Genomic DNA, 20,799 nt, shown 5'->3' on the forward strand with positions numbered 1-20,799 from the left:
CCATTATATATTCTGCTGATGAAGATAATTCTGAATACATCCCAATTTCATTTTCCCCACTTAACTTTTTTAAAACACAAATCATTATTAGTGCCGGTAACTCTAATTCGTTGCACATAAAAAAATCTGATGTAATCAAATCTTATGTAGTAAAAGTGTTACAGAATATTTTAAAAACGTCTGCAAAATACTTCTTTCCAATTTTTAGGACATTAGTAAGCTTTTAGTAAACATATCTAGAAAAATGTAAATTTGGCTCTTAGTTGAATTTCGCTTCCAGCTATCCGAATTCCCTGAAATGCTCGTCAGCTAGTTTGGATAACAACCACAACTCAAATGTCAAATTTCAAGAAATTCCATAAAGTCGTTCTGTAGATATTGTGAAAAATGTAAAATCGGCCCGCATATCAGTTTTCGAGCCTTGATCTCTCCAAAAAATTTATATGTTCATTGTTTTAGTACGAGGAATTTAAAAATGAAATTTGAATGAAATCGGTTAATTATATCTTTTTATATACGCAAAAATGTATATTTCGCCCGTAGTAAACGTAAAGTTGGTGATGCCTGATTTCTTCCAAAAGTTAGGTGATTTTGCAGACTATCAAGCGAAGCTTACATATGAAATTAATAAATCGGTTAAATGTTTTCTTAAAAATAATCAAAAACATTAAACAGGCCCGCTGAAAAGTGCAGTTCCCCAGCCCTGATATATCCGAAAAGTTGATCTATCGTTGCCATGGTCGAAATAAACATACATATAAAATTTCATCTAAATCGGTTCAATCGAACTTGAGATATACGCATGCGCACACAGAGCGACAGGTTGCTAAAAGTAGTTTATTTACACTTCCCTACCATGGAGAACTGCATTCCCAACGAAAACTCGATATGCAAAATTTGTTGCCATCACATAATCTACCTATTGTATTCACAATACGGTCGTAATGGTAAAAATACGGTAAAAATGTAATGGTAGAACAAGAAAAACAATTGTTTCTACAAATCCGGACGAAAACTTTTTTATTGATGTATTTAAAAAACACATTCCAACTAAGGAATCGTGGGAGTGATCGATAATATTGTAGCTTATAATGTTTTTCAAAACATTTATTTATAGTATTTTTCAAAAAATAAAAATTTAAGAATAAACAGATGTTTAAAGAAATAATACTGAACCAACACATTAAAATAAAGCATAGAGGTATTAATGGTATGTATTTAAACCTTAAAGGCGAAATTTGTTTTCCTAAATTAAAAATCCAACTACAAAAAGTAATAAATAACTCTCATATTCGTAATTTCGCGAAATGTGCAGGACATCCGTTAAAACTATCGTTAAAAATTACAGAAACAGCTAAAAAAGCTCTACAAATTGTACATATGGATATTTGGTTTATGCGAAAATAATCACCTTAAGTTCACGAAACTGGAATGATTTAAGAACTGCTTTAATGCAGCATATCTCGTCCTGTAGTAAACCGAAAAAGATCGTCACTGATAGAGAAAGAGGTTTTACTAAATTGATGGAACTGGAAATGTATTACCCATGTTTTCGACCCAATAATTATGGTAGTCAAAACTTATAATGAGACAATTCATTCATCTACGGGAAAAAGACCCATAGATTTTGCTAGTGGTTTAATAAAACCAGAGGATTTTTTCTTTAATATCAAGAAAAATTAGTGAAACGAAAGAAAAAGCAATTAATAAATTTAACCTCAAGAAAAGAATTGAAAAACCCTCTGATTATTTAAAGCTAAACAGATAAAGTTACTTTACTCAGGTATAAAAGCCAATTTAAAAAGAAACTTCAACATCAAATTTCTTATTTCATTCTTAGAACTATAATTTTTTTAGGATTTTTTTAATAATCAAAATCTTTATACTATTAATATTAACAAGCCATGCTCTTGCTAAATCCACAATAGACCTCAATGAAGAATTTAAAGGCAATGGCTATATATTACTTCGTGAATACACATAGTTATAGAAGAATTGATCTGTCGAAATATGAAGAAACTATTGCTAAATTAGAAACTAACATAATTAAACTGCACGAAAATACTAACACTTTTAATCTTTTAAGTCATAAATTAACAAAATTAAAATCAGAATTTAATAGCATAGCCCCCAATCATATAAGCAAGCGAAGCCTAATTAATATAGCGGGCAATGCATTAAAATTTCTAACTGGCACTATGGATAATAAAGGTAGGTGAGAAATAGAAAATCATCTCGCGAACGGCAAAATAATTGAAAATCTTAATAGTCAAGTTAGTATTAATAAAGAAATTTCAAAGCAGTTTGAAAAGGTAACATCTCATATTAATGTAGCACAGCAGAATATAACCAATGTAATAAATAAATTCCAAAATAATGTTCACGAAAGAAACGAAGAAATTAATGTATTTAGTATAAAATTTGAAATAAATGAAAATATTAATTTGCTACAAAATCAAATATCTAATATAAAATACATAATTTTATATAGTAAATTAAGAATGTTGTCAAGAAATATCCTAACAGATGAGGAAACAACAAAATATAGTGTAACAATTGAAATATTTCCTTTTATAAAAAATTGTGTTTTGTTTAATAAAAATACTAATGTCTTTGTAATATCTGTACCAATTTTTACTAAAGAAACATGTTTCAAGACTATTCTAGAGAAAATACCAAATAAAGATCAATTTTTAGAACTGGATACTAATGTAAATAAAATTATAACTTGTAAAGAAAACGTTTATAAGTATGTAAATAAAAAGGATATTTTAAAAAAGGATTTAATATCTTTTAATGATAATTCATAAGAACCTCTCAACAGAAATAAAATCATTATCCGATTCTAATGTTATAACAAAAAACCTAAATGAAACTCTGTTGTTTAAAAATTGTGGAAAAAATCTATATCCAATTAAAATTAATGGCAACGACATAATCGAATTTTCCAACTGTAAAATTTTAATAAATAATTTCCGTCAAGAAAATTTTGAAGAAGATTATTCAATAAAACTAAACCTACAAAGCAGGGGGCGAGAAAGTGGTAACAGCAAACGCGTGGTGCTATTGATAAAGCTAGATATAATCGTGAATTATAGCAAATAAGACGCTGTATTAGAAAATACAACAAAGAAAACGAAGCAACCTATCAAACGTCTCACTCCTATTAAAAACAAGATGGAAAGTGGGCGAAAACTGAGAAAGACAAGGCAAATGCTTTTGTTGATCATTTGACCGTATATTCTGACCGCATGACAGTCAGGGTGTGCATGAAAATGAGAGATCTGCTTTGTAAGGAAAGAGATGTTATAGAGGCAATGAGGACTTTTAAATCTAAAAATGCTCCGAACTTTGACCTAATAACGGTTAATATTTTGAAAAAATTATCCAAATGGGGTATAACGATGCTTGAGAAAGTTACATCTCATTGCTGTCGATGATTTCAAACCTTTTATCGAGGCGCTACAGTACATAATTGAAAGTAAAAAGTTAATCCCGAATCATCAATTTGGCTTTCGTCGGAACCACTCAATCATAGATCAGATTCATCAATTAACTGACCTAATAGAAAATTCACTGGAAGAAAAAAAGATATGTTGCATCATATTTTTGGACGCATCCCAGGTCTGCGATAAGGTTTGGCATTGTGGATTAATAAAACAACTTAGGCAATTACTACCAAGGCAGTATGTTAGCCTTCTCGAATCTTACCTGACTAATAGGAAATTTTGAGTCAAACAGGAAGAGGAGTACTTTTCGCTTATGGATATCAGGTCGAGGGTACCACAAGGGAGTATATTGGGCCCATTATACTTTTTATACACGTGTATAACAATTCCTATTATTTATTCCATAACCGGAAGGAGTGACAACAGCTACATTTGCTGAAGATACAGCAGTTATCGCAATAGGATAAAATGAAAATGAATCTATACAAAAATTACAAAAGGCAAGTGATCTCATGGACTAGAAAGAGGAATATAACACATAACGGCGTGACATCAGTACACGTGAATTTCATTAATAGGAAAATTGACAATTCCTTTTCGATTCGGGTAAATGGCGTCTTCACTACGTCTGCATACACGTCGAAGTATTTGGGAATGACGTTGGACGCAAAGCTCAGATGGAAGGAGCACATAAAGAAAGAGAGATCCCAATTCGAGGAGGAATACAGAAAGTTTGAAAACCCTTTTGGAAGGTGTCCTTCGTTGTCAATATACAACAAAGTTTTGATATATAATAACATATTTAAGCCTATCTGGGCTGACAGTATTCAATTACTGGGCTGGGCTGCGCACACTCATATTAAATTTATTCAAAGATTTCAAAATAAGACGAGGCATTGCGAACGTTACCTCGTATGTCTGTAATGCGGATATACACAGGAATCTCACAATCCTAAGTTTTACAGAGTAACATATGCAAAACTCAGGTAGTTTTATATTCTATGTTTTATATTTATATTACAGTATTAAAATTTATTCTGTTGTTTGTATGCAATAACTTTGTTTATGATATTTATGTAGGTACTTAAAAGGATTTCAAATTTTAACACAATTTCTTTTTAGACAACGTTTACCTAACTAACTAGGTATAAAAAGAAACAAAAAAATGTAATAAGATGCTTCCAGCATTTTATTTTAGTGAATATGTGAAGTGAATAATATTACCTAAAACCATATCTTCAGTTTTGCAACAACAGCTTAAGTCGACTTAAGTTTGACGAAAATACAAAAGTAATTTTTCACAAATCGCCTAACTCGAGATGTGCTTTGCAAAATGCTTTTTATAAATTTTGTATAACCGCCTATCTCTCTTTTTACCGACCGTATTGTGTAAACAATAGGTAGGTTATGTGATGGCAACAAATTTTGCATATCGAGTTTTCGATGGGAACGTACTTCTCCATAGTAGGGAAGTGTAAATAAACTATTTTTAGCAACCTGTCGGTCTGTCGGTCTGTCGGTCTGTCGGTCTGTCGGTCTGTCCGTCTGTCGGTCTGTGTGTGCACGCGTGTATCTCAAGTTCGGCTGAACCGATTTTGATGAAATTTTATATATAAGTTTATTTCCACCATGGCACGGATCGATCAACTTTTGGTATATATATCAGGCCTCGGGAACTGCACTTTTTAGCGGGCCTGTTTTGCATTTTTATACAAATTTTCAAATATACATTTTTGTGTATACATATAAAGAGAAATAATCAACCGATTTCATTGAAATTTAATACATAAATTCCTCGTATGAAAACTATGAACATATAAATTTTTTGGAAAGATCAGGGCTCGAAAACTGATTTGCGGGCCGATTTTACATTTTTCACCATTTTGAAGAAAATATTCAACCGATTTACTTGAAATTTCATATATGAGCTTTGTTTGACCGTCCGTGAAAATTCCTAGCTTTTGGAACAAATCAGGTATCGGCAACTGGACGTTTATAACGGGCCAAATATACATTTTTGTGTATGCAAAGAGAAATAATCAACCGATTTCATTGAAATTTAATATTTGAGTTCCTCGTATTAAAACAATGAACATGTAAATTTTTTGGAAAGATCAAGCATCGGCAACTAGACGTTTACTACGGGCCAAACATACACTTTTGTGTATATAAAGAGAAATAATCAACCGATTTCATTGAAATTTAATATTTGAATTGCTTGTATTAAAACAATGAACATGTAAATTTTTTGGAAAGATCAGGGCTCGAAAACTGATCTGCAGGCCGATTTTACATTTTTCACCATATCTACGGAACGAATTGTAGAGTTTCTTGAAATTTGATATTTGAATTCTGGTTGTTACCGAAACTAACTGGCGAGCATTTCAGGGAATTCGGGTAGCACAAAGCGAAACTCTACTAAGAGCCAAATTTACATTTTTCTAGGTATGCTAACTATAAGCTTACTAATGTCCTAAAAATTGGAAAGAAGTATTTAACAGACATTTTTATAATATTCTGTAACACTTTCACTTAACTAGACAATACACATTGCGGTCGGTTATGTGCTGACCACACCAGATTTTTTCATAATTATGAGAACACTATTAGTTGTTTTACTTCAGATTATGAGTTAATCGCTTCCTTTTTTAATTATCTTTCGATCAAAAAAAAATTGGTTCAAAAAACTTCATAACTTTTTTCAAAATTAAATTTAAAGTTTAAAATGCGTTTATCTCGAAATCACTAAAACAGACTTAAGTCGTTTGTGCTTGAGGCCGCTGATATATAAATGTGTGTTCATCTCAAGCTCAATGCGTTTTGACATGTACATACACATGTAGGTAATGCACGAAACCTACTTTTTGAAAAATATTGTAATATATACAATAACTTCAGGCACCTTTTATTTATTTGAAAAATTTATTTCTCTATTTAGGTATTACAAGAAAATAAAGAAAATAATTAGTATATTAAAAGAAAATAAAACAAAACAATATAAACAAAATAAAATAAAAAAAAATTTAAAATAATTCAAAAAAAAAGGAAAGTACGACTACATTCCGGCGAAAGTAGTCTACCCTATAGCTTACGCAGTTCTTTGGATATACTATTCTAATTCTTTACATTATCCATATTTTGAATAACTCTTCAAAAACCATCTTATTTGACATTATAGCATATATATCGAGCACAGAAGGCATTAGCTAGGGTCCCAGAAAAGCAAAAATTCTGCCACCCCCCTATTGCTCCCTCACCCATCCTCAAGATGTTTTTTGACCGTTTTTTATAAAATTTTATTATATCTTACGGGAGTGATTTTTTTCGTTAAAATTAAAATTCTTCCTCAGCGTAAAATTCTGCGTTGGTTTACACATGTCCGTCTGTCCGTCTATCCGATCGCACGATATCTCAAAAATAAGCAAAGAAATCGACACCAAACTTTCACAAGTTGTTTCTTTTGTGCCAAGGACCATCCCTATTGTAACTAGTCTGATTCGAAAACAAGGTTCGGGTAGCTGCCATACAACTCAAAGAGTTTATTTTAAATATTTCAAAAACTAATAAAGGTATAAATATAAAATTTTGTACACATGTGTCCAATTATATTCCACATTATGCTCTAAAAATTTCAATGGGATAGCTGTACCGGTTCGGGTGGCTGCCATACAACTCCAAAAGCAAATTTTTTATATTCGGCAAAAAAAATAAAGTCAGATTCATGAAATTTGGCAGTTGCGTGTCCAATTATAGGTAAAAGATATTTCTGAAGTTCTGGTGGAATTGCCTGACAGGTTCGAGTGGCTCCCATACAAGTCCAAAAGCTTATTTTAAATATTTGGAAAAGTAATAAAGTTAGATTCATGAAACTTGGCAGTTGTGTGTCTAATTATAGATCAGATATACCTGCGAAGTTTTAGTGGAATTGCTTGACAGGTTCGGGTACCTGCCATACAACTCAAAAAGCTTATTTTAAATATTTGGAAAAATAATAAAGTCAGATTCATGAAACTTGGCAGTTGTGAGTCCAATAATGGGTCAGACATATCCGTGAAATTTCTATAGAATGGTTTCACAGGTTTGAGTAATTGCTATACAACATTAAAAGGTGCGGTGCGGTAATGGGAGTTAAGCTCCCATTAAAAGAGTTTTTAAAGCACATAACTCTCACACTAGTTTTGATATACGAAAACTCTCACAAGCCATTTATTATAATAGTGTTACTAGAAAGAGAAAGCAATACATTGTAGAATAAGTATATCGGTCTTACTTCGAACTTTATAAAAAATATCTCTATTCCGCTTTTAATAATTATTTTTTAACAAAACTGTAACAAACTATACATATGTAAGTTTACGTAAATGTAATCAATACATTTTTGTATTCAAAAACTTATTATCATAAAATTATAAATATGGGAAATTAAACTAATTTTTTTGCCATGATTATAAATCAAAAAGTTGCTGGCATTAAGATTTTATTGATAAAAGTTGATATTGTACTTCAAAAAAAAACAACACCAACTAAAAATAATTAAAATTTAAAAGAATATACATATTTTTTAACCCTATAATATTTTAAAATTTAAGAATTGTTAAACAAAAAATAAATATACTAATGTGCATTAATTCCAACTAAAGCTATATTATATTCAAACAAGACTATAATTTTGCATTTCATTAGTTTTAATTTAATAGTTTCTGTACAATAAATATTTATCGGACTCCTTTCCAAAAAAAAGAATTCTCAGTCTCATTAGGGTTAAAATTTAGAAAAGCAAAAATGACAATACTAAAATGGCCGTGCCTAACAACTGGACTTATAAAGAAATTCTTTTAAGCACAAAATTCTATAAGAGTTGACATCTTATAAAAAATACTTTATGAGAATTAAAATTTTTTTTTGGCTTGCTGAAAGTAGTTTTGCTATGAGAGTAGCAGACTTTTTAACACTACAAGTGCTAAGTCTTATTATAAGAATCTTATGAGAATTGCATAAAAACAAAAAAAGAAAAAAATATTATGAGAGTATTGGAGTGTGGTATGAGAGTTTTATGAGAGCTTTGGTCAATTTTTTAGGGTATTACTCTTGAAAGTTGTTACTTGGGTATGTACGTACGCATTTACTAATGTATTCTTTCGTGACTCGACTGTAGCTTTCAGTATCTGAAGTGTTTTTACAAGAAAACATTGTAAATTCTTAATGACAGCATTTTTTTGTGTTTTGTAGTTTTGTGTAGCGTAATGATAAAACAAGTTCCTGCTAAAGAAGTGTTTTTTGCCATACAAAAATTCTGTTTAAAACAATTTGATGTGAGCATTTATTTTGATTATAATATTTATATTCTTTTCAAAGATCGAGATTCCGTTTGTTGTGGAACACTATGCTTCGAGTATTTTGGCATACATTTTTACATGCATTTTAGTTTTATTGATTAAAATTTGATTCTTAATTAATTTCACTTTTTAAATTCTTTCCATGTAGTTTTTTTTATCCTGGTAAATGAACCATGGTCCCGCACGTGTGGTCCAAATTTCTCATCCATTTTAAAACTTTATAAATTTCAATTTTGGTACTTAAAATGAATTTTCAACAAAATTGTTTAACTGTAATTGTTTGTAAATAGAATTTATGACTGTGGCTCTTGTCCGGGTTGAAAAGATTTAAGATAATGGAGAATACTGCATAACCCAAATAGGTGATCCACGAGTACCGCACTTACTCTAAAATAAATTTTTAAGACGATATAAACGATATATTTTTAAGACAAAATTTAATAGCAAAATGTTATTTTATTGCGATAAACTTCTACAAATAGGGTATTTTTAAAGAAACATTTAGGGGCGGAAACTCGTTGATATTAATTTTCAAGAGTAAGTTTTCTTCTTTTCATTTTAAATAAAAACAAAAAAAAAAATTAAATGAAACTCTAATGTGGTCACCACATAACTGACCGCAATGTATAATGCCTGGTTACTGGAAGTGTTGCAGAGAATTATGAAAATGCGCTTTAAACACTTACTTTCAATTTTTAGGAAGTTAGCAAGCTTTTAGCTAACGTACCTAGAAAAATGTAAATTTGCCCCTTCTTACAGTTTCGCTTTGTGCCACCTTAATTCCCCCCATCAATCCATTTCGTAGATATTGTAAAAAATGTGAGATCGGTTCGCAGTTCTGTTTCTGAGCCCGTAAAAACGTCCAGTTCCCGAGGTCTTATATATCCCTAAAGTTCATTGATCCATTCAACAGCCACAATAAAATTACATATAAAATTTCATCAAAATCGATTCAGTCAACCTTGAGATACAAACCATCATCTCTCGAAAAGTAGTTTATAAGCACTTCCCTACTATGGAGAAATGCGTTCCCACCGAAAATTCGACATTTAAAATTTAGTGCCATCACATAACCTCACTGTATACAATGTGGTCGATAAAAAAAGAATGGCTCCTGCAACTGAATTCATAAATCTAGTATAAAACTCGCGCTTACGTCAATTTTATCCATTGTCGAATATTGACATAAAACAGACAACATTTCGATTATAAGATAAAACAGGCAACATTTAGATGAAGAATATATCTTAACAACGGAAAATGATTGTTGCGTTTTCATACCTCTTCCTTTTTTTTTAAATTTAAGCTAGCTTTAGGAAAATAAGCAACTTTTAATCAGTATCTGAATATCTTTTTCATTTTATATTGAAATTTTATACATATTTGAAAAACTAAAATTTTGCTTAAGATTAAGATAAAATGCTGCCGTCAGATGCCTTTTCAAAACCGAGTAACGTTTAAATAAAAACAGTTTTCTTCTTTGTAAACCTTGAATACCGCAAAAAATTGAAAGTTTCACATTATTATTTAAATAAGCAAGAACAAAATATTGTGCGTTGTTTTCTTATTTATATACATTAAGCATTTATATACAGTAAGCGGTTATAATGCAACTGCTGTAATTAAAACTGAATTAGAAGTGAATTTTTCCTAAAAATTCTTCTAAAAATCATTCATTCGAGTTCACAAATAGACTGGCAGACCGACATCTAGCTAAAACAAGTTTACTTACCATCCCTAAAAGGTCCACGTACCAAATTTCATCATATTGTCTTCGTTAAACAATGCGGTCAATAACCGATATGGTCGCTAAAAATCTATTAATATTAAAGGAAAAATTTTTAATATGAAATTTTGCCTTGGTATGCAGTTTTAGTTTATGTAGTTTTATCCATTGTATATACTTTTGTGGACACGTAGTTTTGTTAAGGTTATTGAATATGTATTACTTTGTCTTATGAATATTAACCATATCAGTTATATAATATATAATTTATGCAGTTACAAATCATTTTATTTAAAAAGGAACTTTTTACAGGACAAGCTACTGTTTTCGTTGACACTTTACATAAATTTGTCGAAAGCCAAAAATGAAGTTAGAATAAATGAGTGGATGTTCTTATTAACTGGTAATGTTGGATTGCATAATGAGATTTGTAATCCGACTAATTGGTTTCCTGAGCATAAATGGGATGAAATAGTTCGCTTATCATCTCTTCAAGATTTCTCAAATTTAGCAAAGGATTTTCAAGAACGACCAGAGGAGTGGAAAGCATTTTTCGAATCTACTGATCCAAATATAGAAACACTTCCGGATCCTTGGGGAAATTTAGGAAAATTTCAAAAGCTGCTGCTAATACGAGCATTTCATCCAGATAAATTAATACCCTACATACGAACGTTTATTGCAGGTAATTTGCTGTAAATATATTTTAGCAATACTTTCAATACTTAAAATATCCCACACACTTCTTTAGGAGAACTTGGAAAAAACTTTATTGAACCACCGCCGTTTAGTTTAAAGGCTTCTTTTGGAGACTCAACTTGTAGTACACCTCTAATATTCATGACGACACCTGGAACAGATCCCACAGCTACTTTATTAGCATTTGCGGATGAACAAGGGTTTGAAAAAAGCAAATTTTTAGTTTTGTCGCTTGGCCAAGGTCAAACACCCGTAGCACTTAAGCTAATTGAAGATGCTTCCAAGTTAGGAAGTTGGATTCTTTTGCAAAATTGCCACCTTGCTACAAGTTTCATGCCAACATTAGAAAAAGTTTGTGACAATTTAAAGCCAGATTCAATACATCCCGACTTTCGATTATGGTTAACATCTTGCACCTCAACATATTTTCCAATATCGGTTTTGCAAAATGGAATCAAAATGGTTGACGAACCCCCAAAACACTTGCGACTGAACATTTTACGCTCTTTAAATAATAAATCACATTGTGATTTGGATTTAAACGAATTCAGTAATAGTTCTACCAGCTTCAATAAACTTCTGTTCAGTTTGTGTATTTTCCATGCCGTTGTGCAAGAAAGAAGAAATTATGGACCGATAGGGTGGAACATTCCATATGAATTCAACGAAAAGGATTTAGAAATAAGTTTGGTTGAACTGAAATTGTTTTTTGATGAGCATGGTAAAATTAACCTTGAAGCTTTATATTACATAATCGGAGAATGTAATTATGGCGGACGTGTAACAGACGACTGGGATAGACGAACTTTGAAAACTTTGTTAAAAAAATTTTGTGCCCCAGAAATATTGGATGAAAGAAAAATTTTCTACTATGATAAAAGTGATATATATTTTTTACCAAATGAACAAAAGCATGAAAAATACGTCGAATATGCAGAAAATTTGCCTGCAGCTACCCCAGCATTTTTTTTTGGATTAAATCAAAATGCGGATATCGTAAGAGCGCAAGAGGAAACTGAGCTACTTCTTAGCGATGTGGTTTTAACTCAGGTAAGTGAAATTACTGTTTGCAGTTCAATTTTTTTTTCTTTTGCGGAAAATTTGCGAAAAAGGTGTTATAAATATGCTTTCTCTTTTCATCTTTCTGCAAAAATAACTCAGGTATAACATTGCTCAAAAAAATAAAAAATAAAGTAAAATTTATGTATTAGGAATCTGATGATATGAAATGTTATAAAAAGTAGAAATGTGGGTGATTCTAGCGTTGTGATAGCAGTTTAAATTTTGTATGTGCTCGATAAAAATCTATCGAAGCTAGCGTAAAATTCAAAAAAAAAAAGTATTTAAAAAACAATCTTTGTACATAAAATGCACTTAAAAATAAATTTCGAATATACGTAACATAAAAACAAATTTAAAAAATTAGATTGAAAAGTTGTACTAAAAATTTTGTTTGAAGATTCTTTCAAAAAGAAGTTGTAAGAAACAAGTGTCTAATTTTATAAAGTTCTCACAATCCTCTTTTGTAATAAACTTCAAACAGAATTTTCAGCACAGCTCTTCAATTAATTTTTTAATTTGGTTTTTATTAGGTGCATATTCGAAATTTTATTTTATATTTTTTTGTATCTATGTATTATACAGGGTGTTTCAGAAAGGTATACAACAACATATACCATTGGTTAGAGGGTCGAAAATGAGTAAAATTTTTGTTCCGGAGTAGGTGTGAAATCTCAAGGGTTTTCGAGATACAGGGATTTTAACAAATTTTCACGAAATTTTTAGTTATCTAAACTTTTTTGATTATAACTTCCGTTCCGAAAAAGATAGAGGCTTGAAGCAAACAGTTTCTGGAAGGTCTAGTGAAGTGGCCAAAATTCTGTAAAAAATTCAAAGTTTCAAAAAATTTTCGAACGAAATTACCTGGTTAGAAAAAACTGAAAAAATAAAAAAGGGGAAAAATTAGATTTATCCTAAAGTTCGAACGATTGGTATTCCGAAAGTACACAAAATACATAACCAAGCAAGATGTATATACTTTAAGCCCCTCACTAGACCTTTCAGAAACTGCTTGTTTGAAGCCTCTATCTTTTTCTAAACGGAAGTTATAATCAAAAAAGCTTAGATAACTAAAAATTTCGTGAAAATTCGTTAAAATCCCTGTATCTCGAGAACCCTTGAGATTTCACACCTACTCCGGAACAGAAGTTTTAAATCGACCCTCTAACCAATGGTATATATTGTCGTTTACCTTTCTGAATCACCCTGTATATTTATACTTAATGTCTTTGCAAGGATCTTAATCGCTGCATTCTATCTCAAGCCACTATGTTATATATTTACATCCATTTCTTACTTTCTTGTTGAACTAGTTATATAGAGACACTTTAGAGATTTAAGTTGAATAAGAAAGATATATGCTTATCCTTTTTGAAGCAACGAAGACGAAAAGACAATTACAGCTTCATCCACAGTGCCTTCCTGAATTTTACAAAAATTTTCCTATTATTATCTTCCAAACTACAGCATATTTGTAGGCATAGGAACCGAAAACTCATCAATGACCTCGAAAAGTCATCAATGACAAAAAAAATTATTTAACGAAATTAATGGATGATAATAATCGTTTGGCAAGAGCTGAAGACAACAAACCATAGAAGGTTATAAAGGAAGAAAATCTGAAGGAGATAACAAAAGTCAATCTCCTTAAGGTAATGCAAAAAGCTCGTTACACCAGGAAAGTGGATCAATGACCGACTCGTGTATAAGTATAGTTAGAATATGGGGGCTCTAGACCGAAAGTGTCATCCTAGGAATAAGCAATGATGTAATATGGTTGTTGTCTTGGGTAATATGGCTGTCGTTTTGTGTAAAAGTAAGCGGAAGTGTGACCGTAGGAGTATGCAATGATTAATATGATTGTTTTATTGGGTTAAAGTATGCAATATTTAGAATGAGATATATGTAATATTAGTGGAGGAATTGTTGTCTTGGTTAAAAGTAGGTACAGTTTTAAGCTTTTAAAAAGAACACATCTTCTTAAAATTTGGAAAACTTGATGTAATATTTTAAGCTATTTATCTTGGGTAAAAGGAAAGCTGTTAAATTTAATATTTTTTAAATTTAAAAGTAAGTTTTTTGTATTGGGAGGTAACGGAAAACCGTTAAATTTAAAATATTATGGATAATCGTTAAATTTAAGATCTTTTTAAATTTAAAAAAGTTCTTAAAGCTTGAAAGGTGAATTTAGAATTATTTTTTTATATATTGATAACACTGCATCACGTTAAAAGGCGTAGCTGCATCCTGAAAGCAAGAGGTTAGGTTAATATTTCCTCACTCATTTATGAATTAAAAAAATTAAATTCTACATAACTATAATTAAATCACAATATATCTATGATTTAATGTAAAAGGAAGTCACATAAATAATAATATTGATAACACAACACCGCGGTACGAGGCGTAATTGCTTCCTGAAAACAAAGGTTAGGTTTAGAATTAGTTTTTTGATACTGGTAACACAGTTTAAAATTATTTTTTTTAAATATTGATAACACAGTACTACGTTACGAGGTGTATTTGCTTCCTGAAAACAAAAGATTAGTTTAGACTATGTTATTTATGAAGAACTTTTTTTCTTTTTTAAAGCTTACGCGATGTAATTGCTTCATCTGAAAACAAAAAGATTTATGACAAAACACAATGCAATATTTTTCAACAATCTTATGTGATTTATATTTCATATTTAATACATTTCTTACAAAGTAATTTTTATATTTAAATACATTTCCTATAAAGTAATTTCTACATTTAATTTTCTAATACATAATGCCCCCAAGCATATATGTATTTACTTTACCACTTAAAATATATCTTTTTTCATCTGCATTACTTAAAGCTACCTTATTAAGATTTTGAGTATAAATAGTGTGTAGCTTAGATGTGAAAACTTTTATATTTCTATATAATATTAAATTATTTAGTAAAGCGGATTTCTAATCTTCTAAATTAAAATCATTAACTATATATCTCTTAATTCCTTTTATTTTTATTTTTATTTTATAGAGTTTTAATGAAATACATTTCCGATCTTAAACCTATAAATTCAGTTATAATTTTCCCACTCATTACATCTTTAAACAGACCTAATACTTTGTTATTTACTAGCAGAAAATTTAATCAATGTCTATATATTTAAGCATTAAATTATTTTGAAACCTTGGTTTCATAGAATTATACCGAAAGTTACACATTACAAATTTCGATTGATATAAAGTTGTAAACCTATATAGATTGGTTTATTGTAATTTTGCTTTTGCTTTATTCAATTCTGCTGCTGCTAGATTAGATCTGAAAATTTAAACGCTGTTAAAATTAGGTCTTGTTATTAGAGCTCTAAGTCCTAAGTGTTCTCTTTTGCTTTCCCATAAATCAGCAATATAGACTACTCTTCTGTTATCAATATTTTCCATTGTTTTACGAAACACGGAATTATTCATTAATTTGAAAAGGTCTTTCTTTTAACAATTTTGAGTATTTATTCCATATTTAGTATTTAAATCAATGTATTTTTTTAACCAATTACTCTGTTTGAATTGTAAAATTCTATGTACTTTTTTCAGAATTAATCTATTTTCAAGACACTGCTTAAGATTCCTATAAAGGATTACATAATTTTTCATATTGTTTAAATTAGTTAATAATTTTTCTTGCTTTTCCACTTGGAGGGGTACTAATTTCAGGACTTGGCCTAACCGTACAAGTTATTTGTATCCTGGTAAATGATGTATTTGGAAACATCATTAAAATTTAATTTGCCATTCATATATTTGTTACTGGCTACAGAATGACGCAAAGAACATTGACTAATACCTCCCCGTATTCCTGACTTTAAAAAAATATACATGTTTATATCTGTAAATAGCTCTAACTCTATTTCGGTGTATTTAAGCATCGCTTGCCATGAAAGACCTGGAGCAGTGTAAAAATTAGCAGGATCTAAGTTATAGATTTTTCTGCATAATTTTCTTAAATTTTCGAAAACATCCGCTAATAATAAAACATCTGTTTTTAAGTATAACTTAAGATAATCAGATGAATTTTGACAATTGAAGGTATCCCGCACGATAATCGCATGTTGTTAATCTTCATATGAACAGGACATGTTCGCCATTTTATTCAAAAATTCTATTTGTGGATATACTATTTGATGAAAACGGGAAGACAACAGAACGAAGGTGAAATACACTTGCCCTATGAATGAAAAAGTGCATAACACAAATGAAGAAGATTACAGATCATTATAAAGAGAGATTTGAAAGCTCTGTAGATTTCTTGATTTCTATAGAGGATTTATATAACTCTGAAAATAATAAAGCCAAGTTTGGTGATTTGATTAAAAAGTTCCTATTACAACCGGATCGCGTGATCGTGTTAATAGAAAAAAGTTGGGTCAAACCAATGGTTTGTATTGTAGCACTTTTCCCTTCAACAAGTAAAAATTCTGCTTTTAAATACAGTCTACGAGTATGTATACCTATCACACTATTAAAATTTTTTTCATTCATATACAAAACTATTTCTAGGATTGCATATATTTAGGATGAACGATTTATGCAGTCTTTGAAATAAAGCAAAAATTAATATAAGCAGGGGTTAACATAATGCTCGATTTTAAGGGTTACTTGTGTGAGCTAAGAAAAATAATTATATTTTTTAATATCATGGAATTTACTGTTAACTTTTTGCATTTATAGAAATTTGAAAAAGCTTGCGGTTTCAGAAATATAAGGTGTAGAAAATGCAAATTTTACAAATTTTAAGAGAGAGAGGTATAACTTGAGAGAGGGTGGAGATGGAAAAAAATTTTCTTCTAACGAAATGAACAACATGTTAATGTCTAAAAGCCCCTAAAATTTCAAGCTTCTACAGGCTGGTGTCTAAAAGAAAAACGACATCAAAAATTTGGTAAAAAAGGACTGTAGATAACGGTAAATTTGAATGGCCATTTTGTTTTTCTAAAAATTAACTATAGTATACCGTGGTAGGGGAAGCAAGCCACAGCCTTTCTGCGTTTGCAAAATTTCAAAAATGCTTATGGTTTCATTGCAACAAATAGTTAAAATAGGCCATTTTTAGTGCTTTGGGGGGGTATAACTTCTATAGGGGGGGAGATAGGTAAAAATTTTGTTCTACAAAAATAAGTTTCTAGTAAAGATCTATGTACGTATTAAATTTCAGCTTTCTATCTTTAAAAATGTAGAAGTTTTGTAAACAGACACACGGACAGACGGACGGACGGACGGACGGACGGACGGAAGGACGGACGGACGGACGGACGGACAGAGTGAAACTAGTAAGCACTTTTTTTCAAAAAATTTTTGGAAAAGTGCTAAAAATCAAAAAAGCACATAAAAGAGAGCAATTGAAGAAAAATCATGTGTTAATATGCATTAGATGTTGAAGGAAGATTTTAACATTTAAAGTTCAAACATCGATGCGTAAACATCATTATCATTAGCTGTACATGAAAAATTTTTCATAAGCAACATAAAATGATTTTATATACTTATACGTTCAAGGGCGACTTTAATCATAAAATTGAATTAAACACCTTTATTGGTAACAAATGAACTGACTTCTATTAATTTTGCAAAATACACAAATTGTAACACAATGCAATTTGGGACACATTACAAAATTATCATTAAATTTGCTTATCTTATAATTACTTACAATAATTTCTTTAAAAAAAAAATCGATTCTCAATTTGCAAGCCACATGCTTATTACAAAATAAAGTTGGGTCAAACCAATGGTTTGTATTGTAGCACTTTTCCCTTTAACAGGTGAAAATACTGCTTTTAAAAACAGTCTATGTATGTATATCCACCACACTATTAAAATTATTTTCATTTATAAACGAAACTATTTCTAGGATTGCATATATTTAGGATGAACCATTTATGCAGTCTTTGAAATAAAGCAAAATTTAATATAAACAGGGGTTAACATAATCCTCGATTTTAAGGGTTAATTGTTTGAGTTAAGAAAAATAATTATATTTTTTAATGTCATAGAATTTACCGTTAACTTTTTGCGTTTATAAAAATTTGAAAAAACTTGCGGTTTCAGAAATATAAGGCGTCAAAAATGCAAATTTTACAAATTTCAAGAGGTCATAACTTGAGAGGGGGTGGAGATGGAAAAAAATTTTCTTCTAACGAAATGAACTACTTGTTAATGTCTAAAAGCCCCTAAAATTTCAGGCTTCTACAGGCTGGGGTCTAGAAGAAAAACGACATCAAAAATTTGGAAAAAAAGGACTTTAGATAACGGTAAATTTGAACGGCCATTTTGTTTTTCTAAAGTTTAACTATAATATACCGCGATAGGGGAAGCAAGCCACTGCCTTTCTGCGTTTGCAAAATTTCAAAAATGCTTGTCGTTTCATTGCAACAAATAGTTAAAATAGGCCATTTTTAGTGCTTTGGGGGGGTATAACTTCTAGAGGGGGGGAGACAAATAAAAATTTTGTTCTACGAAAATAAGTTTCTAGTAAAGATCTATGTACGTATTAAATTTCAGCTTTCTATCTTTAAGAATGTAGAAGTTTTGTAAACAGACACACGGACGGACGGACGGACGGACGGACGGACGGACGGACGGACGGACAGACGGACGGACGGACGGACGGACAGACGGACGGACGGACGGACGGACGGACGGACGGACGGACGGACGGACGGACGGACGGACAGAGTGAAACTAATAAGCACTTTTTTTCAAAAAATTTTTGGAAAAGTGCTAATTACCATTTTACCATATTAACGTTGTAATAATACGTTAAACGAAAATAAATGAATAATTCAACATAAGAAAAAAATGCAATATAAACATTTTTAAGTGGGTCGTTCGTTCACATTATGTTTTAATAAAAACATAGGTCAGTTTAGTTAAGTTAAAATTGTAATTGATTTTATTTGTTTTGAAATATGATAAGTACAAAAAATATTTACGATAAAAAAGAATTTGTAAAAATAAAAGAGAAAAATTAAAAAATAAAAGTGTCGTTTGTTTTGATTAACTTATTGTATTGAAATAATATTTTAGTTGATTATTTCAAGAGGATAATCTTTCAGAATATTATCATCATTTGATGTTAATGTTATAACTCCTCCCTCCTTATGATTCGACTCGTGGCGAACACATTTTAATATCACTTTTGATTTGAGAGATGTTGATTTTATTTTATAATGAAAATAAAACAACATGAACAAGCCAATAAAAACAAGACTAAGTATCAGTGAATTAACAGTCAAATTTGTATACCATCTCTGAGTATTTTCATATTTTACTTCTTCTATGTGTTTAGTATTATTGAAATGGTTGTACTATAAATCTGTTAAATAAATTTTATCAACGACATTTAAAACACTTATGTTGCGTTTAAAAAGGTGTACTATTTCACTATATTCTTCTTCAAAATTTTCTTGACGAAATTTATTTATTAAAATTTTACAGTTGGAAAATTTGATTATGTTGCTGCATTTAATTTTAATAGGGTGTGGATTTTTTCCACAATTATTAAACAGTAGAGTTTCATTTAAATTTTTTGTTATAACAACAGAATCAGGTAATGGTTTTATTTCTGTTGAGAGTTTCTTATGAAAATTGCGTTGCATGTGGTTATTGCTTAATAAATTGGATGTACAATTATTATCAAAAGATATTAAATCCTTTTTTAAAATATCTTATTTATCTACATACATAAATGTTACAGATAGCAGATAGTATTTTTATAAAATAAAACACAATTTTTTATATACGGAAACATTTCAATGGTTATATTATATTTTGTTGTTTCCTCATCTGTTAGGATATTTCTTGACAATATTTCTAATTTATTAGATAGAATTATGTCCTTTATATTAGATATTTGGTTTTGTAGCAAATTAATATTTTCGTTTATTTCAAATTATACATGAAATAGATTAATTTCTTCATTTATTTGGTGAATATTATTTTGAAATTTATTAATTACATTGGTTATATTTTCTTGTGTTACATTAATATGAGATGTTACCTTTTCAAACTGCTTTGAAATTTCTTTATTAATACTAACTTGACTATTAAGATTTTCAATTATTTTGCCGTTCGCGAGATGATTTTCTATTTCTCACCTACCTTTATTATCCATAGTGCCAGTTAGAAATTTTAATGCATTGCCCGCTATATTAATTAGGCTTCGCTTGCTTATATGATGGGGGACTCTGCTGTTAAACTCTGATTTTAGTTTTGTTAATATATGATTTAAGAGGTTAAAAGTGTAAGTATTTTCATGCAGTTTAATTATGTTAGTTTCTAATTTAGTGATAATTTCTTCATATTTTGAGAGATCAATTATGTGTAATATTCTTCAAGAGCATGCGTTGTTAATATAAAAAGTATAAAGATTTTAATTATTCCTGAAACAAATTACAGTTATATTAATAACAGTTATATTTCCTCACTCACTTATGAATTAAAAAAATTAAGTTCTACATAACTATAATTAAATGACATAAATAATAATATTGGTAACACAA

The 20,799-nt window shown here is 30.0% G+C and overlaps 1 protein-coding gene across 1 annotated transcript in view; it reads left to right on the top strand.

Annotated features, from left to right (window-relative positions):
• Positions 1-20,799, top strand: part of LOC129611557 (dynein axonemal heavy chain 7-like) — a 277,416-nt gene that overhangs the window by 136,440 nt on the left and 120,177 nt on the right. The window contains exons 10-11 of the mRNA XM_055524754.1: positions 10,824-11,196; positions 11,263-12,260. Coding sequence (XP_055380729.1) covers positions 10,824-11,196; positions 11,263-12,260 — 1,371 coding nt within the window. The remainder of the gene's footprint in view (positions 1-10,823; positions 11,197-11,262; positions 12,261-20,799) is intronic.

This window comes from Condylostylus longicornis, unplaced genomic scaffold, assembly GCF_029603195.1.
Source record: "Condylostylus longicornis isolate FDR11 unplaced genomic scaffold, ASM2960319v2 ptg000052l, whole genome shotgun sequence".
Lineage (NCBI taxonomy): Eukaryota > Metazoa > Arthropoda > Insecta > Diptera > Dolichopodidae > Condylostylus > Condylostylus longicornis.